At 48.9% G+C, this 23601-nt stretch overlaps 1 protein-coding gene across 2 annotated transcripts in view; it reads left to right on the top strand.

The window, feature by feature from the left end:
- The window catches only part of Vac14 (VAC14 component of PIKFYVE complex), a 103025-nt gene that overhangs the window by 21722 nt on the left and 57702 nt on the right, over positions 1–23601 (top strand). For both annotated transcript variants that reach the window (XM_047529427.1, XM_047529426.1), the window contains exons 10-12: positions 7867–7930; positions 16359–16503; positions 16776–16841. In XM_047529427.1, coding sequence (XP_047385383.1) covers positions 7867–7930; positions 16359–16503; positions 16776–16841 — 275 coding nt within the window. The remainder of the gene's footprint in view (positions 1–7866; positions 7931–16358; positions 16504–16775; positions 16842–23601) is intronic.

Here is a 23601-nt window from a genome sequence, read left to right as displayed (position 1 = left end):
GAGTCCTTTCCCGAACTCTTGAGTTCTTGTAGCACCTAATATTTCAGTCTGTCACCAGTGAAATTCCCTCATTGTCTCAGATGTCACAGCAAAGATTCTGGGGTTCACATAACCTGCCTGAGTCTTGGCTCTGCTTACTACATACCTCCTCCCCTTGAGCACCTGCTTAGCCTTTCTAAGGCCTAGGTTCCCTATTTGTTAAGTAGGGTGTTAATCATAATACCTTACCATAGTGTGGTTGTGAGTTTCAAAGATTTTTGCACGTATGGCATGTGGCATACACTCTCAGCATCAAATACTTTAGCATGGTTGTTCCTCAGCTTACCATAGGGTTGTATCCCAATAAACCCATCATGAGTTGAAAATATCATAAGTCAAAACTATATTTAAGGTGCTTGGGGGGTAGCTCAGTGGTAGAGCGCTTACCTAGCGTGCATGAGACACTGGGTTCATTCGCCAGCACCACATAAAAATAAATAAACCAAGTAAGATGTTATTGTGTCCATCTATAACTAAAAATATAATTTAAAAAAAAAAAACGATATTTAATATACCTAACCACCCAGACATCCTAGCCCAGCCTATTTTAAACATGCTCAGAACACTTATCAGCCTGCAGTTGGGCAAAATCATCTCACACAAAGCCTCTTTTATAACACCATGTTGAATATCTCATTTAATTATTGAATGCTTTACTGAAGGTGGAAAACAGAATGGCAGGGTGTGGGTACACTTTCACACCATCAGAAAGTTGAAACGCCATTAAGTGAGACCGCGGTAAGCCAGGCTCTGTAAGCATTAGAGAGAGGTACTTGGCCGGGCTTTTACTCTGTTGTTTCTTGTCAGCAACATCACCCAGCTAGTGATGGGCTCATGGTGAGTTCTAAGTGAAGTTCACAGAGGGTCAGGGATAGAAGTTCACGTGGCAAGTGAGGAGCAGGGCCATAAATAGGATTGCCAGTGGAGGGCCGTGACCTCCATAGTGTACATATAATGAAATCTGTGTGTTTGCAAAGCCGAGACTGCAGTGGGTTTGTCAGCACCTTTTGTGGACACTTGGCAAGCACAGGTGGATCAGACCCCGGACCTGCAAGGAACTCAGGGGCAGACCCAGACAAGTAATTGTAGTGACACTGGGCACAGTCACCAAGGGTCAAGGACTCAGGGGAGGAAGTATCAGTGCTGTTTAGGGGAACCAGGCCCAGCTTCAGAGGTTTTTCAAAACAAACCTTTTCCTTCTCCTTAGCTTCCACTCCCCGACCCCCATTTTAAAAATTCTAATTGTAACAGAAATACTTGTTTTCGCAGGGATTTGGGGAAGAGCAGAGAACTCAAAGAGTGCTTACTATTTCCTCACCCAGAAATAATCACTGCCAACTTGGGAGATATTTATTTTCAGTTTTTTAAAATGTGTATGCATACCATTTGTGACTTTTGTGGTTTGTTTTCCCATGAGAAGTAGGATCCTAGGACAGAGTGATTTACGTCCTGATTTTCTTCATTTGATAGGTGATAAATATTTTTTTCAGGTTGATCAACATTAATCTGCATTAATTGTTTTTTACATTGAACATTTTTTACAGTGTATGACTTAGTGACTTTAGCATTTTCACAGGTTTGTACAGTCATCAGTCATAACCAATTCCAAGCCACCTCCATCATCCCAAAAAGAAACTCTATGCTGGCACTCCTCATTCCCCTCTCCCATTTCCTGACAGTCTCTATTCTGCTTTCTATTCCTGTGAATTTACCTTCTGGACATTTCATAATGGATCATGCAAAATGTGCCCTTTTGTATTTGGCTTCCTTCACTGAGCATAAGATTTTCAAGGTTCATTTATGATGTTACTTATTTCAGCATTTTGTTCTTTTTATGGCTGAATAATATTCCATTATATAGCTAGATCACATTTTGCTTATCTGTTCATCGGTTGATAGACATTTGGGTTATTTCTACTACACTTTGTGAAATTCACAAGCAACATGTATTGACTATCTCCTTTTTAGCAAACACTGTATAACTAAGCATATTAATAAAATTGATCTCTGGAACAGGTAATACAAATATTTCTTTTGTCTTTAGGATGCAATATATAACTTCCTTATTTGTTCTAAGTTTGCTTTCCTATTAACCTAAAATACTTAAATCATTCTATTAGATAGATGCCATAATTCATTTAACCAACCTTCTATTATAAATCTCTTAACCACTTTTAATTTTATCTTAATCTTATAATCCTTACTAAAAAGAGCATTTATGTAGCAAAATCTTAACAAATATCCAGAATTATTTTCTAAGGATAAATTCTTAAATATTTAAGGCTTTTGATACATGCTGCCAAATGCCTTTCAGTGTGTTTAAGCCAATTTCCAATCCCACTAGCTTGACATGGGCCTCCATCATTTCCTGAAAGAGAAACCAGATAGAGGAACCCTGTGTCCTGGGACATGGAATCACATGGGAAGTTTTAGGGCAGGAGGGGAGCACAGGAGTGGTAAGGGGTATCCAGTAGGGTGAGATCTTGCAGGCAGATGCCCTGCCCTCTCAAAGCTGGCTTTTCTACTGGGGGGAGGCAGACAGTGAACAAGTTTAATAGCCTGGTACATACATTTGACAGTGTTTATCAAGTCTTCAGTATTTGTCCTTAGGAATTTGTCCTTAGGGAATAGCTATGGATGTAGGCAATTCTTTTCTCTGTGAGAGTTTTTTTTAGCTAATAAATACCATAGGAAACCCCAAGTACAGAGCAGAATTCCACAGCATGGGAGAGTGCAATTTTAAACAGGGTCCTCATGGAAGGATGTGATATTTGAGCAAAGACTGGAGGAGACAGGGAGTGAACCGTGGATGGCAGGTGTTCCAAAGGTGGGATGTGCCTGAAAGGACCACAGAGGAGCAGAGTCATGTTCACAGCAGAGAAGGGACCACAGTGATACCAGAGAGGGGTGGGGTGCTGTTAAGCAGGCCTCCGTGGCACTGAAAAAACTCTGACTTTTACTTTGGAACGTATGAAGTCGTGGTGGAGTTTTGAGCCCAGGAACGCGTGGCCGGAACTTTATTTACAAGTGGTAAAGTACACTTAGCAGGAAGTTCAGGCACAAGCCATGCTGTAATGTAGGCAAGATACCATGGTCCTTTGCAGGGAGAACCTTCTCAAAGGGGAAAGGTCCTCTGCTGGAGGGGTCCCTGGGTAGAGTCAGGGGAAGGAGACAGGCACTCCTCTTTCCCCTCTCCCATTTCCTGACAGTCTCTATTCTGAGACTGAAAGGATGGAGTTGCCATTTATTGAGGTGGGAAGGAAGAGCAAGGAGCAGGTTAGTGGGAGAAGAAGGTGCTGCTTTTGTGATGCCTGTTAAGGGTATGAAGGAGGCCTTGGAGCAGGCAGTCTGGTGCACACCAGAATTTACAGCATGTCGGCCTACAGAGCCGGAGAACCCTGAAGGAGTGGGTGTGGCGGGGGACAGGAGGGCCAGGCCTGGCTGGGGGCATGCCAGCTTTGAGAATGGGGCACTGAGAAGGAGCCAGCCGAGGAGATGGAGAATGCAGTCCTCGGGCGGAAGGAAACCAAGCACAGGTTCTACTGGAGAAGGCGTAATCAGCTGTCAGTCAGCACTGGCAGATGAGGAGGGCGAGGACTGGATGTGGGAGCAGTAGTGACTGGACCAGCTTCAGTAGAGCAGTGGGACAAGAGTGTGACAAGAGCGGGTCCTGAGAGTGGAGGAGAGGAGTGGGCACAGCGAGGGCCAGAATCCTGAGGACTGACCTGTCACGTGGGCGCAGAGGAGGGAGGAGAGCTGAGAACTGAGTGGGGTGGTGAGGTCAAGAGAGATTTCTTTTCCCTTTTCTTTTCTTTCAGACAGGATCTTGCTAAGTTGCTCAGGCCAGCCTTGAGCTCCTGGGCCCAAGCAGTCCTCCCGCCTCAGCTTCCTGAGTAGCTGAGACTACAGGTGCGCTGCCACACCCAGCTCAAGAGTCGTCTTTTTTTAATTGGAGAGATTAGGACATATATATTAATTTCCTATTTCTGCTGTAACAGAAGCTCATTTGTTCTCCCACTGTTCAGAAGGTCAGCACTCTAACGGGTCATCAGGACTGCGTTCCTTCTGGATCCTCTTGGAGAGGGTCCATTTCCCTGCCCTTGCCAGTTTCTAAAGTCCACCTGCATTCCTGGGTTCATGGCCATTAAAACCCAAATGGAAGAGACTGGCTGATATGTTTGAGTGTAGAATCTGGAACCTGCTACCTGTGGTTCACCATTTACCAGCTGTGGACATTCAGCCAGTTACTTCATCTCTCCATGCCCTAGTGTCCCCATCTGTGAAATGGAGATAATAACACAACCTGCTGTAAGGTGATTAAAAGAACTAAAGAGATTTGTGTAGAGCCTAGAAAAATGCCTGGCAAGTAGTGAGTGAAGGTAATGGGAGTAATACAGGCCAGTTCTTCCACCAGCGCCCAGTGTTGGTACTTCTGTCCCCCCATCCATTATCCCACCTTGATTTGTTTGAAGCACAGTTCCAGTAACATTATATTTCATCTCTGTGTGTGTTTCTAAAAAATTAAAAGCTCTTTTATAAATAGTCAATATCATCATCACACTTCAGGAAAGAAAAAATAAGTCCTAAATATTACCAGATATCCACTGAGGGTTCTTATTCCTGTGGACTCCAGTTTGAGTCAGGAGCTGGCTGCATACATTGCAGTTGATTGATATGCCCCTTCGTTACCTTCCTACCTCCAGGAAATTTGCTTTTTCAGAAACTGGATTATTCGTCCTATAGTTTTCCCCAGTGTCTCTGCCACGATCATCTTTCCCCTGTATTCCCTGTAAATCGTTAGAGCTGTTCATTCATGTTCAAGTTACACATTTCTTGGCACAAATGCTTGGTTCTTGAGGGGCTGGGGTTGTGGCTCAGTGTTAGAGCGCTTGCCTAGCATGTTTGAGGCACTGGGTTCAGTTCTCAGCACCACGTGTAAATAAATACATAAAATAAAAAGTTCCATCAACATCTATATATATTTTAAAAAGAAGTTCTTGAATAAGACCCACAAGCAAAAATTATCAAGAAAAAGACTGAATGGAGTTACTTTAACTTAGGTAGAGGTGAGTAAAGAAGGGGAATGGGGTATAGGGGTAGGAAGGATAGTAGAATGAAACAGACATTATTACCTCATGAACATATAGGACTACGTGACCAGTGCAATCCTACAATTTGTATAATCAGAAAAATGAGAGATTACACTTCATTTATGTATGATCTATCAAAATGTATAAATGCATTCTACTGTCATATACAACTAATTAGAACAAAAATAAATTAATTAAATTTTTTAAAAAAATTTATTCAAAGAAAAAACAGAAAAAGACTGATAGGCATATTTAAACAGGTATAACCCAAAAGAAGCTGCAGGCCAGGAGAAGATATTTGCAATGCGTTTCACTGTCGGGATTAATCTCCAACACAAGAAATAGCCCCTCTAAATCAAGAAGAGAAAATGCAGTGGGAGAGGAGGGTAGAAATCCTTGCCAAGCCCACCTTTCCTTCATGTAACAAGTGCTTCCTAGCTTTTAGGATGTGTGGAAACCATCCTAAACACCTGACAAGTGTTGGCTCATTTATTGTCGTAACAAGCCTGTGGTAGGGTACTGTCACTGTCCTTTTTGCCCTCAGAGTGCAGGGGAAGAAGGCGGGGCAAGGTCAAGCAACTTGCCCAGAGCCCAAACCCAGGCAGAGGGGCTCTGCAGTCCCTCCTCATAAGGAGGGCGTCATTCTGCAGCTCTCCGAGGCAGGGATGAATACAGAAGGGCAGCAGAAGACGCTCCGTGGGTATGGGAATGAGGACGTCAGGGTGAGGTTGCCAGCATTGAAAAGATGGCTGGCATCTCAGGGTGCGGCTTGGGAGAGTGACTGCTCTTCCTTTCTGGAAGCCCGTATGAACTGGTAGCAGCTTGGCAATATCTGTTAGAGTCCAGTGTCTGAGCCTTGCCCTCAAAGTCCCATTTGACAGGGGCCTCTTGCAGAAATGGAGAGCTGAATGAACAAAAAGGCCAAGGCGATCTGAGTGGAGTAAGGCTCCGTTCTGACATCCTGTTAGTTCATCTTTGAAGCTGGGTGTTTCTCTAAGACAGAGGGAGCCAGCCAGGCCGAGAGCCCTGGCTGCTGTTTCACATTCCCCGGGGGGTTAAGACCAAGCCCTTCCCACCTGTGCCGTATCCCCAGCGTGCCTCTGCGACTAAAGAGGGCAGGTGGCAGTGCAGACCTCTTCTATTTAACATAAAAATAAAGGCCCCCTTTACTAGGGAGAGGGAAGAACCATGGCCCTCTCTGATAGTTTTTCCTTATAACTGAACGGAATAAGTATCTGTGGATCCATAATGATATAAATAAATAAGTAAATGGATGAATGGCAGAGAAGGGATAGTTCTTCCTCACAGAAGAATTCTACTTAATGAAAGGAAAAGGAAAATAGAAACTCACCATTAGGCAATACTGCGGTAATATGTGTTATAGGCAAGCTCCACCAATTGATGCTGCAGTCGATTGGTGGGGGGACGTTTGAGGGAAAAGCAGGGCATTTGTCTTATTTCATTTATTTTCCCCAAGATACTAATTATAAAGAAAAAAAAAGTGACTTCACAGGGAGAAACCCAGCAGACACTACCTCCATCCAGTGATAAGTCATCCTCATCAGTTAAATAGGCCAGATAGACACCAGGTGGCCCCTGATAGGCTGCACGATGGGCCCAGTACTTCCAGAACATTCTTCAAAAAAGATGACTAACTTTAGTCTACTCTAACTTTTAGTCTAACATGAGACAAACAAGCAGACAGACATTCTGCAAAATAACTGACCTGTGCCTCAAAGGTGTCAAGGTGGGAAAAGTGGTTACATTCAAGTTAGGTGTGTAGTGGAGTCTGCTACCAAAATTCCCCCTATTTAGGAAAATAGATAGAATCTAGATCAGCAATGCTGATGGTACAAGGCCTACTGTATCGTTGCCTATCCTGGACATTTCCTTTAAGTGGAATCATACAGGGTCTGATCTTTCTCTTAGCACAGTGTTTTTCAAGTTCATCCATGTTGTGGTATGCATCAGTACTTCATTCCTTTTTACTGCTGAATAGTACTTCATTTTATTTATCCATTTCAGTTAATAGACATTTGACTCATTTCCACTCTTTGATTATCATAGATAATGCTGCAATGAACATAAAGTACAAGCTTCTGTGTGGATATCAGTTTTCATTTCTTACAGAGTAGATCTAGGAGTAAAGTTGCTGGGTCACGTGGCAACTCTACGTTTAGCCCTTTGAAGAACTGCAGACTGTTTTCCAAAGTGACTATAAAAACAAAAAACAAAACAAAAAACAAAAACAAAGTGACTGCATCATTCTCTCTCCCCTCCAGCATTGTGTAAGGGTTCCTATTTCTCCACATCCTCACCAACACTTACTATCTTTCTTTTTTTATGTTAGCAATACTAGTGAGTGTGAAGTGGTATCTCACTGTGATCTCGATTTGAATTCCCTGACGGCTAAGGATGTGAAGTATCCAAGTCATTTAACATCCATTGTTCTCAGGCCAGCAGTCCCTTCTAAAATTTCCCAGATGTGTTCAGCCCTAGTGTCCCTTCTGTGTGAGTCCCCTCTTCCTGGAAGCTCACCAGTCTGGGTTCTACCCCAGAAGCTGTGGGGCGTGAGTGGGCCTCGGGTCTTTGGCACTCCGGATCCTGCCCCTTTTCAAGAGCCTGAATCGGTATGTGAGGCTGGAGAGGAACATCTCGGGTGTCCTTGTAACCAAGATCTTGTTTCTTCAAAAGACCAAACAGCCTTGCATGTCATCTGTTCTTCTTTCTCTCCCAGGAGGTCCAGATAGTTCCTGCAACTCCAGCTTCAGTAGCAGCATCAGTGTCTTCCCTTCAGCCAGGTAAGTGACCTGTTCCAGCCGGAGGTGTCTGTGGAAAGCAAGTGGGTACAGGCGACTACATGGAAGACCCAAGGCAAGCTGCCCGAGGCCAGTCTTGGGGGAACATTAGGTACACCCTCGATGAAGGGATCTGAAGGACACTGGGGGAACCCACCCAAACCAGTTGCTATGAACAGATAGCCTCTGGGGAGGGATTAGAGGCTACTGAGGTTAGTAACATGCATGGTGCCAGCACTGGGACACTTGTAGGTGCCTTCACCCAGCACCTTTTGCTTTTTCAGGAGAACGTAGGGCTGACAAGACCAGTGAGGGGAGATCTTTGATGACAGTCTGAGCAGCGGCAGCCCTGGGCTCCAAGACTACTGGCTAAGAGCTGTCCTCAGCGCTCCCAGGGTGCTGTCACAGCCCAGCCTTCCACAAGGGGGCACTACAGCCAAGCAGCAGAGTATTTTCCTTCTTGCCGACTCTCCTCTCCCTGTAGGAGACGAGGTCCTCTATGGAGGGAACTGTCACTGTTTTGTCCTGATCTTGTCTCCTGAACCTGCCCCCATCACTGTTTCTTTGGGTGACTGGACTGGGTGTGCGTTTGAATATGGTGGTGAACCTGGCCTGGGGAGCCGGTCACTCATAAAGAGAAAATAGGCACTCAACACCAAGATCCTTTGAAATTTTCCTTCTTTCATATCATTTTTTAAATTTATTCTGATCCCTGAGAACCTGAGCATGTTTTTCAAGTACACAAGTACTGAGTGTAAACTTGCACCCCAGGGCCCCTCCCACAGTGGACAGCAGGTTGGTAAATACTGGTTGTTCACTCACTTTTAGTTGTCATACATTTCCAGAGCACTTGCCAGTGCTCAGCCCTACAGATTCTAAGATAAAGAGAGGCCCCTGGAGTTGCCCCTGACCTTGAGGCAGACAGTAGCCAGGAGGTTAGCAGAAAGGGGAGCAATTGCAGATGGTGTTGGGGAGACAAGTCATGATGCCTGAGCTAAGGCATGAGTCTAGCTCACGGCAGGAACCCAGCAAGCGCTCCGGACGCCCAGCCTGTGCTGAGTCCCTACACTGGATCACTTAGACTTTGCTTATGTTTCAGTTCCACGGTCAGCAGCACTGTCTCCATTTTAAGGATAGGGAGGGGTGGGAAAGTCGGAGCTACTGTGTAGAGAATGGACTTGGGAGGGGTTCAGCTGGGCATAGATGGACTGCAGAACCACCACATTCATCTCCATGAGAAGGATCAGAGGCTTCGACTGAGAAGGGGGCAGCATTTGAAGGTGGAGTTGCCAGACTTTGCTGATGGATGAAATGGAATAGACAGAGAGTGGTGAGAGAAGAATAACTTCTAGATGTTCAGCTTGGGCCAAACTCAGGACATCCTGGTTCATTTTTAAGCTGGGCTGGGCAAGAAGGTGTGAGCGGGGTGGTCCAGAACTCTATTCTAGGTGGCTCTGAGCATCCTCAGGAGAGGCTGGAAAGGTGGGCAGGGACACTGGATTCTGGAGCTCAGAGTAGAGTCTGGGCAGAGATGCCAGAGACCTGTGAGTCCTGCAGAAGGTTGGGCTTTGGTCCTGGAGGCTGTGAGAGGCCGTGTTGTAAGTAGGAATGACAGGATCCGATCTAGGATTTAGAAGCTCACTCTAGCATTAGAAGCCTATTGTAGGCTTGTCACTTTAATCTGGGCTACACAGATTGTCACGTTTTGAGGGAGTGGTGGTGAGATGTAGGGGGAGGTGGAGGAGGAGGCAGAGCTGGCATCACTGCTAGGCTGTGGAGGTGGCGTGACCTTCGCAGCCTTGTCGGGAGCCATGCTGCCCTTGCTGGGACAAACCTACAGGAGGCCTTGGCTCCTGTGCTTGGGCCAGGAACCGCCTAAGTGGGACCAGATTTGAGTTCATACCTGTCATTCAGGAGCCAGTGCTGACTCCTACCCCTTTAACATAAAAAAGGAAAAAAGATCAGTCATCTGGCACTTCCGACTCCTGTGGCGTGGCAGCGCCAGCCCTGCTAGGAGGAGAGCAGTCCTGCTAGTTGTGAAATCGGAGCGGGGGGGGGGGGGGGGGGGGGGGGGGCCTCGGCCCCACCGTCTACGTCCTCCAGTGATGCGGCCACAGGGAGCCTGCGCTTGGACAGGACGGCACCATCCAGGGTGACACGAGACAGAACCCACCCTGCTGTTTTCCAGGTGCACCGAGCACCACCTCAGGGGCCAGTTCCAGTCAGTTCTTGCCAGCCGAGGGAGCAGCTAGCGTGCAGACTCCTCCAAGAGCAGAAGGCGTTTCTGCCTGGCAGAAAACTGCTGGGCGTGTGATGGCCCTGAGTCTTCGCGGCTTTTGGCTCTTGGAGAGCGCGATGAGAGCTGTGGATCCCCTCCCTTAAGAAATGGTAGAGCAGTGGCCTCATGTGTGAGGCACTGGGTTCGATCCTCGGCACCACATGAAAATAAATGAGTAAACAAAGATATAAAAAAAAAAGCACATCCAAAAATGAACCCACTTTGGGGGGTCAGGAATCTCATCCCTGAGCCCAGATTTTTTTAATTAAAATATTTTTGTTTGCACAGACACATTTTGATTCATTGTACACAAATGGGGTACACCTTTTCATTTCTATGGTTGTACACAGTGTAGATTCACATCATTCATGTAATCATACATATATACAGGGTAATACTGTCTGTTTCATTCTATTGTTTTTCCATCCCCACCCCCCCATCCCTTTTTCCTCTGTACCATTCAAAGTTCTTCATTCTTCTCTTCCCTCCATCACCCCCCCCATCATTATATATTGTCATGCACTTATCAGAGAAAACATTTGGCCTTTGGTTTTTTGGGCTTGGCCTACTTCACTTAGCATGATATTTTCTAGCTTCATCCATTTACCAGCAAATGTCATAATTTTATTCTTCTTTATGGCTAAGTAATATTCCATTGTGTATATATACCACAGTTTCTTTATCCATTCGTAAATTGAAGGGCAATCTAGCTATTGTGAATTGAACTGCTATGAACATTGCGTGGCTGCATCACTGTAGTATGCTAATTTTAAGCCCTTTGGGTATAAACCAAGGAATAGGATAGCTGGTTCAAATGGTGGGTCCATTCCAAGTTTTCTGAGGAATCTCCATACTGCTTTCCAGAGTGGCTACACCAATTTGCAACTCCATCAGCAATTGTACCCAGATTTAAAAAAAAAAAGAATTCCTCACTTGGATCAAAACACAAAGAGAAATCACTGACTAAACTTGGGACCATGAGCCGCCTCTCTTGTCCGTATCTGCCCTCTCTCCTGAGATGCTGCAAAGGTTGTGGAGTCCCAGGCCTAGTCAACTGGGAGAAGCAGGGGGAATGGGGTGACTTTCAGTCTGGGTGGACAGCCATGGTATATCCTGTTAGAAGAGTCCAGATACCTCCATTCTCCAAAGCAGAGGAAGTTCACAGGAAGTTGAAAACTGACCTCCCTGGGGAAGATTAGAAACCAAGAAGGAGGAAGCATGTTTGAAGCAGAGGCTAGAGTGGAGAGAGGGGTCGCCACCGCTGCTTTCTGCACACCAGGCATGCTCCCTTCCTCTTAAGAGAGCTCGGGGTGGTGAGCCAAGGGCCTGGTGCACATCCTTCCTGCACCACACCTGTGACTGGGTGTAATGAGGGCCCTGGCCCCACAGGAGTATGGGGTGTAACTGAGTTGAAGTGAGGGAGGAGCAAAGAGCAGCACCTGGCACACACAAGCTCGAACCAGTCCTCTAGCACTTTTCCACTCCTGGTGGAAGGAGGTCTTGTGGCAGCAACACAGTCTGAGTCACTAGCCATGCTGAAGAATCTTGGCTACTCTGGTCATCACAAGAACCTCCCCATTATCCCCTTTGTACAAATGAAGAGACAGACCAGAGAGGCTGACTTCTACTCAAAGCCACTCAGCTAGTTAGTGTCCAGGCTGGAATTCGAGCTGGGTCTATCTAGCTCCAAATTCCCTGCAGTTAGCTTTATTAGTCACAGAGAGTTCCAGAAGTGTTTCAAGTTGGCCTCCCTGACTCATTCGGCAGGGGCTCTTGAACAGGTGTTGCTGTGTGAACAATCTTCCCTCTAGTGTTCAGGGCTTTACCAAGGGCTGTGGTGTCGTCAGTGACATTTAGGATTCCTGGTATCGCTGACTGCCCTGTGCATAAGCAACCAGAAAGACCTAGAAGTCAGAGCTTCTCTACTTTAAGTAACTGCTGACCGAAAAGTATAAATGATGATCTTGTATTTAAAAAAAAGGTGAGGCCGGGGTTGTGGCTCAGTGGTAGTGTGCTCGCCTAGCATGCCTGAGGCCCTGGGTTCAACCCTCAGCACCACATAAAAAGAAAATAAAGGTACTGTGTCCACCTACAACTAAACAATATATTTAAAAAAATAAATAAAAATAAATTTTAAAAAAGGCAACTTCAAATTCAGAAGCAATTTTTTTTAGATTTGCCTTTTTTCTAATTTGATTAGAGATGTAACATGTGTATCATAAAAAATGAGCCATTACAGAAGTAAAGTGGTGTCTCCTGGAGAGAACCCTGGGACGGATTAGTATTCATCGGTACTATCAGAAGCATGATTCGGGAAGTCTGCATTTTAATAGCCGCAGCAGCACCATGTGCTTGGAAATTGTAGTGCACATGCATGTAAGACACTCGTTATGAGATGCTTTATGAGGAAATGCTTGGTAAAAATGGGGTTTTGCAGACACCTTGAAATAACTCAGAAGCCCCCAGGAGTGACTTGTCTAGACTTTTTGGAACCGATGTAGAGATGTATTTTAAACCTTGCCTGAGCTCCCCTCTGTTCTTGATGGGTAAGGTTAGCCAGGGTGGAGGTGCCACATCTGACTCCAGCCGGGCAGAGAAGAGCTGAGCACACCCCCAGTGTCCCCCCCCAGCATGCGCAGAGCCCAGCAGTGATCCCCACCCATCGGAGCAGCTGCTGCCCAAGGGCAGATGGGACCCTGACCCACCCTTTCCCCACTGTGGAGGTCAGTCTCAGCCCAGTCACACACCTGCTTCTCGTGACCTTCATCTTCAGTTGGCCAAGGGAAGGGACCCAGGAAGGATGTCTGAGCCAGGGGAGGAGCTCTCAGTACTTGACCTCTTGGCCTCTGCACCCAGGTTTGCTCATCTGTGCACTGAAGGATTGAGTTACACTCATGGAATGAGGCCAGCACCTGCCCCACCAGCAATCCGAAGACTCCCATTCCCAGGGAGGTTTGCTCTGGTCACATTTGGTGTGGGGAGAGTCCTAGAATGTCAGTATCACAGTGCTGCCAGTTCACACGTGGTTCCATGAAGTCCTTCCTTTTTTATGTGACCCTGACACAGTGCCACCTGAAAGAGATGCCACCATGGCTGTCCAGAAGCGTCTCAGGTCTATCATGAGTTGGAGGGACCATTCAGCCAGGCATCAGGAGCCCCGTTTGGATTCGGAAAGTGCCCCATAGGGATCAGCATCAAACCTCCCAGTGGCCTTTCTTTATCCCCACATGGAACATTTGGCTGCCCTTCAGCAAGAAATTCCCCTGGAAAGTGTGTGGGATAGCCTTCTTCACCTGACCCCTGGTGCTGCCAGCGCTGCCCTGACCAGGGAGGGGCTGCGCGTGCTGGGGCTGCTGTTCTTCTGTCCCTGACTAGATGTGGTTGTGGTGACGCTGCCATGAACTCTCCTGAGCTTGCTGCCCCTGCCAGGAGATACTGTCATGTAGTGGGTGGGTCCACTCTGGACTCAGACTGCTCAGATTCAAATTGGTGTCACCACCACTTCCTGGCTGTGTAACCCTGGCCAGGTCACCTAGTGTCTCTGTGCTTGGGTTTCCTTATCTCTGAAGTGGAAATAACATGACTTAGCCATAGGACTGCAGCGAGAACAGCAGGAGGCTTGCAGAGTTCATCGTTACCGTGTGTGGTTCCAGAGCCCTAACTCCCCCGCTCCCAGTTCATACACGCTGCTGGCCTGACCTTGGCACTGCCTTCCTCCCCAGCTGCAGCTCGAGGGAAGGCCATTGCTAGCCCCTGCAGTTCTGAGTCCCCCAGGTAAGCTAGACTCAGAAGGCCTTCCTCCAGGGGGCCAGTGCTGCTGAGATGGCAGTGCTCTTCCAGGCACAAGGTACTCTGACTCCTGGACACCATGTGGCAGCCACTTCAGTGGCTCCTGCTAGAAGGCAACTTGCCTTGCCTCAGGGCACAGGGTCAGGAAAGAACAGACCCAAGTCGGGGTGGTCTCCCTTCACACGTTGTGTGAAGCCCTGGGCTGCAGTGAGTGTCTGCCTCTGACAGGACTGCTGTGTCCGTGAGATTCTACCGCAGGAGACACACAGGAAGGCGCTCTGTAGGACACCAGCCCAGCTAGAGAGAGACCTGGAGACAAGACCAGGAGCACTGGCTGTCAGCAAAGGGAGAGGTGCTGACTGTCTCCAGCGCATCAAGCTGATAAGGAAGTGTGAGGAAGCCCTGGCGTGATTGCTGGGCTGGCCAGGGTGGCAGCCCCATGGCTTCAGGGCACCCAAGATGGAGCTGATCCAGCTGGAACAGGTTGTGAGCAGAAAGTGCCCACTGGGTGTCACAGGTGGGGAGGCCGAGCACCCTGAAGTATCTCATTAGTAATCTCTATGTTCATTGTATTGATCGTATGTTGAAATGCTAATAATTTGGATATATTGAGTTAGTTAAAACATATTAAAACTAATTTCACCTGTTTCTTTTTCCTTTTTAATTTGTTGGGGTTTTTTTGTTCTGTGTTTCGGGACCAAGGATTGAACCCAGGGGTGCTTAACCACTAAGCCACATCCCCAGCCCTGTTTTTTTGAGACAGGGCCTCTCTAAGTTACTGAGGCTGGCTCTGAACTTACGATCCTTCTGCCTCAGCCTCCTGGGCTGCTGGGATTACAGGTGTGCACCTCTGTGCCTGGCTTCTTTTCAATTTAAAAGTAGAAAATGTTGAATCTCGTCTGTGTGTGTTGCGGACAGTGAGCCCAGAGAGCAAGTACAGGCTTGACGGTGGCCAGCGCCTGCTGCCCTGGACCTGTCTGCACTTCGCTTTTCCTGTGTCTTCAGCTGCCCCAGCATTTAGATATTTTGATATCCTCAGATGACACCAGGAATTTCCAGTCACATGACTCCTGGGGAAATCACGGTGGCTGCTCCCCTCCTCACAGAGGCTCCATTCTGTGCTCTGTCACTATGTCACACGCCCAGATCTCCTGGCCCCCTGAGGATGGACGTGCCCATTCTTACCCCTGAAACAGGCTCTGGGGGGCCATCAAAGCTTATTAACTAGCAATTCTGCCTCGCTGTTCCAGAGCTCAGAATCCTACCCTGTAGGAGTTCACATCACATGAGCTTCGGAAAGGCTGCAGGCGAATGAGGAAAGCACAGCCACCGAGTTCCTGGTGCAAATGAATAATTGAGCAGTCTGGAAATGCCACGAAAGACCATTTTGTACAGACGGGCCCTGGAACTGCCTGGCCCCAGTCCTCAGGAAACAACCTGCATTGTCATGTCACTTTTGGCAAATATGGTGCAATGCATCATAGGAGGGGAGCCCCTTGCTCCTAAGGTTTCCTGCCTGTGCTGTGTCCACCCTGAAAACCCAGCCCCTGCCAGGGGGCCATGCTTTGGGCAGAGCTAACCCTGTCTCCCAGCAGTGCTCAGTCACCTCTGGGCTGCTTGGCAGGACTTTTCTCTAAGTAGAGACCAGCGAGGATTCGATCCATGGGCGCCAGAGAGCTTCCTGCGCCCGAGTGGAGCACAAGCACATTCCTAGTGGCCTTGTTCTCACAGGCAGGGGCTCTGCCATCTCTCCCCTACTCAAAAGGGAGCATTTCCATTTCAGAGGCAACTCAAGGCCTCTCCACCCGGCAGATGGGGCCAGGTGTGATCGTGTAAGATTACAAGCCACAGTCCCTACATTCAAAGCAGGAAACCTTCATGTTCTCAGTGAAGGGTCCTTGGATATCAAGGGTCCTCCTCTGTACCGTCTGGACACAGGGGTTTTGCATCATCAGCATAGAGTCTGACTTAATAACCTGAGGTGCCAAATAGCCGTCAGCCCAGAATCCAGTGGGGGCCAGCTGCAGACACTGGAGAGGTTCCCCAGCTGTACAAGCCAGGCTAGGACTAGAAAAGGAAAGGGAAAGTGAGCTGGAGCCCAGGAGGCCAGACTTGCTTTCCACCTTCAAGTAACAGGGCTCCAGCAAGCCTGGGCATTGTGCTCCTCAGGAGCAGAAGGAAGCAGAGAGAGAAAAGCAAGGCTTCTTCGAGCTAAGACCAGTGATGGGATCTGGGTCTCTGCTTCCGTGTCCCAGGCAGTGGGGTAGGAGCATGTGGTCCTGACCGTGCAGGCCCGGGGGGCTAGACACGGGGCAGAGGACAACGTGAGCATCACTTGGTTTTCTCTCCTGATTTTGTCCACAGCACTGACAGGGCCCCAGTAACCCTCCACCTTGACGGAATCGTGCAGGTTCTGAACTGCCACCTGAGTGACATGTCCATTGGGATGATGACCAGGATTGCTGTTCTTAAGTGGCTCTACCATCTTTACATCAAGACCCCCCGCAAGGTGAGCCCCAGCCAGCCCTCCAGGAGACCCCTCCCCACCAGGGAGTTCCTTCCAGGTCCACCTTGGTTTTCAAGAGCCTCCCCATGCTTGGGAGAGTTTGGGTCATTGCACTTCTGGAAAAACCCTGGTGAGCAGAAGAGTGACAGATGCCGTGAGGAAACTCATCAACTTGGGGGAAGGGAGAGGTCCATGCAGACCCCAGGATGCTGTCAGCCAAGCTCAGTTCTGGAGCACGGAGAGACCTCACCAGTGACCCCTTTTCTGCTCCCCAGATGTTTCGACACACGGACAGCCTCTTCCCCATCCTACTTCAGACGTTATCGGATGAGTCTGATGAGGTAAGTCACCAAAACCAGCCTTCCTTTTTGATGACTTGTGGGGTCTTATAGGTATGATATACTTGTTTGGTTGATGTCGTGCTCTTAAATCGACACCAAAAAATTACCCTAGGGGTAAAGCTGTGCTGGGCTTTGGGAGTAAGGATGCTTCTGTAGGTCATTCTGGAGCACTCTGGGACAGATTTCAGGGAGAAGGTGAGCTTGCATGCTCTGTAGGAGTTGATATGTCTTCTCTGGGGGTGGTTAGTGGCAGGGAACGTGGCTGTGGGGTCAGGTTCCCTGGAGGGCAAGGTCTGGCCCTGCCTTTTTGCCCACACTTGAGCCATGCTTAATATCTATGATTCTCCATTCCTTCCATGTCCAGTGAGGGTAGCAACACTGCCCGATTATGAGAACAAAGTGACCTGTGTAAAATGCCACGTGCTGAGTCTCGCATTAGTTGTTCAGCTGCACTCTACTTTGACCTCCAGTTTTAACTGGTCCCTTAAGCCTTGCTTTGTTGAGGTCACCAAGTGCTGCTGGTGTGAAAGGGAAAGGCTGACCCCAATTCCAGGCTGCAGGAGTAATCCCCTGAAAGGGCCAGCAAGCAGAGGCTGGTCTGGGGGACAGGGTGCCCCAGGGTCTCCTGCCATCTGGAGCACTCCAGCTGCTCAACATTACCCCACTCCCCATTTTCTGCAGTGCTTGCCCTGGAGTCAGAACAGAGTAGTTCTTCTCAGTGCTCCCCTGCCTCCCAGCCAAGGGACAGGAGCTATAGCTGGGACACCCATTTGCACAAGCAGCAGCCCTTACTTCCTTATCGGCTCTTCAGGATGCTGAAGGGCTGAGCTGACTCTCCCTGTCTTTCCCTCTTCTGGGCTCCAAGGTGCCACGGGCAGTAGCAGCACTGTGTCTCCATGCAGCCATGAATGCATGCATCAACAGACTGCGCGCCCTGCCCAGTAAGAACGTGGCAGTGGACGGGTTGGGGCCGGGTGTGGGAGAGAAGGGCACTGCTACAGCTTCCTTGCAGTGAGGCAGCTCAGGCTTCCCTGGGCTGGTACAGGCTTGCATGGGACCTGGGCAGCTACCTGCAACCTGAATTTGCTTTCCTGAATCTGGACCAAAGAAAGAAGCAGATAGGCAGGTTTCAGCCTATAGATCCTCTAAGGTTCTCTGCATTTCCAGAAAAATCCCAAACAGATGGTCTGTGAGTGCCCCTGGCCTCTCCTGCCTGCCCACCCCCACACACATCCTTTCCTCTCCCCCTGCACTGCCCCCTGCAGTGCTAGGCCCAGGTGGACACGGCCCCATTCTGCCTGCAAACTGGGAGTGACTCACTGCAGAGCCAGGCCCTCCTTTCAGTAAGAAAGGACGAGAGCTGCTGATTGGTGCTTTCCTGGGACTTCACTGGAAGCAGCTGAGTTTTCAGTCCTTTAAATTGAGTTGTTTAATCCCATCCAGCTTTCTTTGCTTGAAATTGGCTTTCGTGTGCTTGTGCATTCAGAGGCAGGGAGAGGGGTGGGGGGAGGATGCAGCCCATTTAACTGTTCTGTTCAGGTTGTGGCAATAGAAAGTGGATTTGCTTAAGTGCCAAACATTGTCAGGGCTTTGGGGCACATCTAGTGGGCCTCTTGGGGGGAGGATTGAAGCTGCTCTTGGGGACAGTTGAGGAAATGCTATGACAGGAGGGAAGAGTCCCTCTTTCCTATCTCTGTAGAGGACAGATTTAAGGACCTTGATAATCACTGGTGAGTCATGATTCTGCCACATCCTGGTTCTTCACCAGAATCCCTTTCCTAAATGTCCCCACCCAGCCTCATTGGCTTTGTGGACCCACAGTGTACTTGGCAATGTTAGTACAGTCACAAACAAGACAAAGTCATCTTCCCCTGAGGCTTCCCTTGAAGGATATCTAGAAAGGGTTTTCTGGTGGATTTTTTCCAAATATCTCCATGCACAACTCTCATCTCAAATTGGAACTCCCTGGGGTTCAAGAACCATGTCAGACCTTGATGTGATAGTAACTCAATAGCCCTCACAAAAATTCTGTGGGGGGACTTCTGTTATTTCCTTTGGACAGGTCAAAAAACTAAGGCCTAGGAATGGTAAGTAATTTGCACATAGTTAGGAGTTCTTGAACCCAAGCTCAAAAGCAGCCAGGTCTGTGTTACTCCAAAATAGGTCCCCTTTAATTGCTTAGCAACCATGCCTAGTCTCACCCAGTGCAGAACCACTTGGGGAGATGGGGAGCCTGGGTGGAGTTGTAGCATCCCCATTTCCTCCAGATTTCTCCAGAAGGTTTTCTGGCCTTTTTCTCTTGTTCCATAAATTCTTGAGAGAAGGTCCCAACTTAGTATGGAGGTGTGTGTGGTGTGTGTGTGTGTGTGTGTGTGTGTGTGTGTGTGTGTGTAAGTTAAAACTCCCCCTTCGGTCCTCAAATCTTTTGTCCACTTTTCCTATTGATTTTTAGAAGTAGTATATTTAGGACCCTCCATTTGTTACCTCTGTTGCAAAAGTCTTTCTCTCCTACTGTGACTGTGATTAACCACATACCCCCCTCCCCCAGCTGAGAGTCACTGGTCTCAGGGGACAGGGTGTACCCAGGTGTTAATGATGCAAGAGCCAGGCATGGAGAAGGCATAGCTCAGAGACCTCTCTGGCACATGGCCTGGCTGGCATGTCTCGCCTGCCATGGTTCCTCAGTTCTGCCCCAGTGACAGCTTGGTAGGCTGTTCCCTTTTGGCATCCTCCATTGTCTGTGCTCTTCCGTTACTCAGGATAAGTGGCTGTTTCCTTAGTACCACCTGCTCCTTATAGACATTATCATTCTATAATTGTCAGAAAGAATTTGCAGGTGTCAAATTAATATTCTTGGTACTGGAGTAGAAATCATCCATTAACTAGAGATCCAGTTACTTGTTTTTTAAGTGAAAACGTGACCCTGATTCCCCTAGCATGGAATTCAGGATGCATGCTCAGAGCTTCCTTTTGGACTCCAGTGGGGGAGGTACTGCTGATTCCCCTGCCCAGAAGATACCATTCGTCAGCTGCCTCTCAAGCTAGGCAGCAGCTGACTGTCTGAAAGTGAGCTGCCTAAAGCCAGTCATACCCCAGTCGTGAGCACCCACAGGACAGGGGTTGTCTCCACATTCCCAATGGTGGGGCTGGCCTGGGAGGTCCGTAGGTGCCCCCTATTCCCAAGCATAAGTGCCTCCTAACCTGCATTTAAAATTCTTAGGTCTCAAAAGAGGATATTTGTCCCCTCAGTGAATGTGGACACTCCGAACAATTGGTCACCAGACCCAGGCCTGAATCCTTGCTCGGGCCCTTCCTTGCCAGGGATCTTGGGTGAAGAGTTAACCTCGTTGGACCCATGAAATGGGAGTAATGATGTCTATCTAACGTGCTCTGTAGACCACTGGTTACATAGGAAGTGTAAAGCACCTAGCAAATCCTGCCTGCTGCATCTGCCCATCTGTCCTTATAAGTTCACCTAGGGAGTAATTGACCTCTCACCTTGTTGAACTCTGCATCCCCAGTAGCCTCAGGTCTTTCCTGTGGGTCTCACTCACTGGTTCTGAAGGTAACTCTCAGTATTTTCCATTTCTGTTATAATTTAGGATGGTCCTTTTCTGGCAGCGCTCTCTCCTCAGGTGGTAGTATAGCCTGGTGGCTGAGAACATGGGTTTGGGGCTGGCCAGTCCAGGAGTTCAATCCTGGCTCTGCTGTTTAATGGTAGGTTGACTTCAAGCAAGTAACCTAATCTCTCTGAGCTTCAGTTTCCTTATCCATAACAGGAGAATACCAAAGGACCCTCCCTCTCAGCTTGGTTGGAGGGATTAGATGGGATTATAGACATCAAATGTGCAGCCCAGGACACAGCAGGCATGAACTGGGGGTGGTAGGAGAGGGCTCCTTTGAAGCTGTAGAGGGGCCAGGAGCCACATACTGCAATCAGCAAGATGGCCCTATGTCTGCCCAAAGTTTCAGCAGCCAGAGCCAGGATGGAGGCCACTCTCTTCTGTCTTGAAAGGCCTGAGGAGCACAGTGGTGTTTGAGGGACTTGAATTCCATCTCCAGGTCTTCGAAAGCCAAGCAGGGGACAAAGTGGGCATCTGGGGCAGTGCCCCTCCATGACCTTCCCACCCTCCCCCAGAGCAGGAGCGAGGTGGCGCCAGCTTTGTTCTTCAGAGCCCTATGTTCAGCATCTTCCCAGCATCACTCCCCTGACTCACAGGGGGACGGGCTCCAGCTGGCTGCCCTGGTCCAGGGAAAGGAAGAGAAAGGGCATCATCAGCAGAGACTGCATCAGGGCCTTTATAGCCATAGCCTCTCCCTCAGAAGCAAAATTCAGACCAGAGGCAGGTCCCACTGGGCCCAGTTGTCACTGGGAACTGTCTTCTCTGCAGTGGGGCCTGTGGTGGCAGCCCCCCAGTCTCTTCTCAGCATCTCAGAGCTGGGGTGCCTCTAACATTTTTAGAGAAATCTCTTCTCTAAATTTCAACCCAAGAGGAGCTCATGTCCTTACCCCCTCCCTTAGCTTCAAAGTCACTATGAAGAGAAATTGCTGATGGAGGTTGTGGGTGATGAGACCGATGCAGAAGCAGCAAAAAGAATGAGAACCACCTTTATGGAAAATCTGGAAGGCAGGATTTTGAGGACATTGTTCACAGCTAACCTTGTGAAGAACATGGGCCAGCCATCACACCCAGTATGGCATAGGCCGTGACCCAGGAGAAAAGGGGCTGTGGGGCATAGGTCTAGGGAGTGATGTAAGGGCTTCTGAAAAAGAGCTTTTTTTAAGATGCTTAAAACATCCTGTGGATATAGTGATGGACCACAGTCCAAGGCAGTCCACTGCTTTCTCGCTCTTCAACCCAATGGGGTGTCTCAGAAGTGCCCAGGGGGCCCTTGGGCTGCTCGAGCCTTTGTTGAATTCTGAGAAAGGTGAAATTGGGTGTCTTGGGCTCTTGTCCTTGGTGCAAGTCTTGTCCTGTCCAGCTGGTTCTCTCCCTGGCCCCTTGACCCCTCACCAGCAAGATGGGAGGCCAGGGAGTAATCCTGTTACACCTGAGGCCATACTTGAGGGATGGTTTACTCTGGGGGTTGGGGCAGAGGATTTTATCTGTTTCAGTGGTCCAGGTCCCAGGAGATAGAGACTGGGAAACTGAAGAGGTTCTCAGCCCTCAGGGAGTGGGCTCACAGGCCAACCCAGTTGCCTGAAAGAAACTGGTCAGGAGTCATTTAAGAGACTGGAGAAGCAGCTCTGCTTGTCTGCCACTCCAGGTGGGCAGCGCAGGCCCTAAGCAGATCTGGGATGAGGCTGCCTTCAGCTTCCTCTGTCTCAGGGAAGGAGCAGCTCTGTCTTCCCATTGCGCCCCTTCCCTTCTCACCCTTATCCTGCCCACTTTACCTAATTGCTCCCCCAACTCTCCCTTTGGTCTGATAAGTCACCCACCTGGGCTTGGAGGCTTGTCTTCTGCTTGAAAGAAATTAGTGCCCACAGGGACTTGAGCATGAATTTCCCCAGCAGAAACCTGACCTGAGAGCTTGCTGTGAGGAATGGTGGTGGAAGGTTCTGGTCCCGTTAGGTTCCAGAGTGACCTCGGCTGCTCTTTCCCATTTCCAGAGGGAGGGCCTTCTGTTGGAAATTGGCCATCCTAAGTGTCTGCCCCAAAATTGGGGGCATCCAGTTAATTAGATGCCCCTTCAGTTGAGGTGGCATCTCCCCTCCAGGGTTCAGACCAGAAGCCCTCTCCCTCTAGCCAGGACTGGGCCCGTGGCCGGACCACCAAGGGGAGGGGAGGAGTAGGAGGGAGGCTTCTGGTCCCTTGCCACCAACTCCCTGTGGGTCCAGGCAAGTTATACGACCTCTCCCCTCAGTTTTCTTCCCTGGGATGCTGGGGTTGAACTGGGGTTTCTGTGCTCCCTTCCAGCTCAGAATCTGTGTGGTCCCGACTCACTGCCTGGAATGCTAATGCTGCCTGTGAAAAGTGGATAGCCTTCCTAAGAATGGGACTTGTTTCTCCTCCTCAGTTCCCTGCCTCAGTTTTTATTTCAGTCCAATTTTCATTCCATCCACTCTTCAAAACAAACAGAAATGACCCCTTCACTCCTGCCTCAGTTCCGCAGATTTCTTTAAAATCAGATCACTCAGTAAGGTGACACCTTCACCCTGAGGACTCGGGGGTGATGTGTCAGCAGCCAAGCACTTGATTCTCCTTGTGAGGAGGCTCCCCTATGAGAAGGTGAGCAGGACCTGCCCGGACAGCCCTGGCCACCTCCTGCCGCAGCTCTGGGGACCTGCCAGTGCTCTAGACCCTGTTTTCCCTCAGCTGACCCTGCGAGGAGAGAGTGCTGAGCAGGGAGAGGAGTCACTGGCCAGCAAGGCCAACATGCTGGATGCAGTCATAATCCCTAGGCCTTCCTCCTTGGGTCCAGCCAGGCCCGAGCTGTCAACAGCTGCACCCCCGCAGCCACCGATAGGGGCCAAGGAGGACTTGGGTCTTCTGTAATGAGTTGTCAGCAGTGTTGCCAGGGAAGAGAGAGAACAGGAAGGTGACAGGCCCAGACCATACCTGCCAAGAGGGCCTCTGCTGCTTCTCATTCTTCACACTTTTCTCTCAGTGTCTCCATCAGCTGCTCCAGAGTAAAGGAGGGACTTGTAACAACTGTGGTCATAGTAACTGAAGGACTCATAATAACGACCAGCACCGTTTCATTAAGACAGGTTTGTGTGCCAGGAGGGTTTTTATGTTTATGTCTGTCTGGATCCTTC

Source organism: Sciurus carolinensis, chromosome 16, assembly GCF_902686445.1.
Source record: "Sciurus carolinensis chromosome 16, mSciCar1.2, whole genome shotgun sequence".
Lineage (NCBI taxonomy): Eukaryota > Metazoa > Chordata > Mammalia > Rodentia > Sciuridae > Sciurus > Sciurus carolinensis.
The sequence above is the reverse complement of the archived record's forward strand: the minus strand, read 5'-3'. Positions and strand labels throughout refer to the sequence as shown.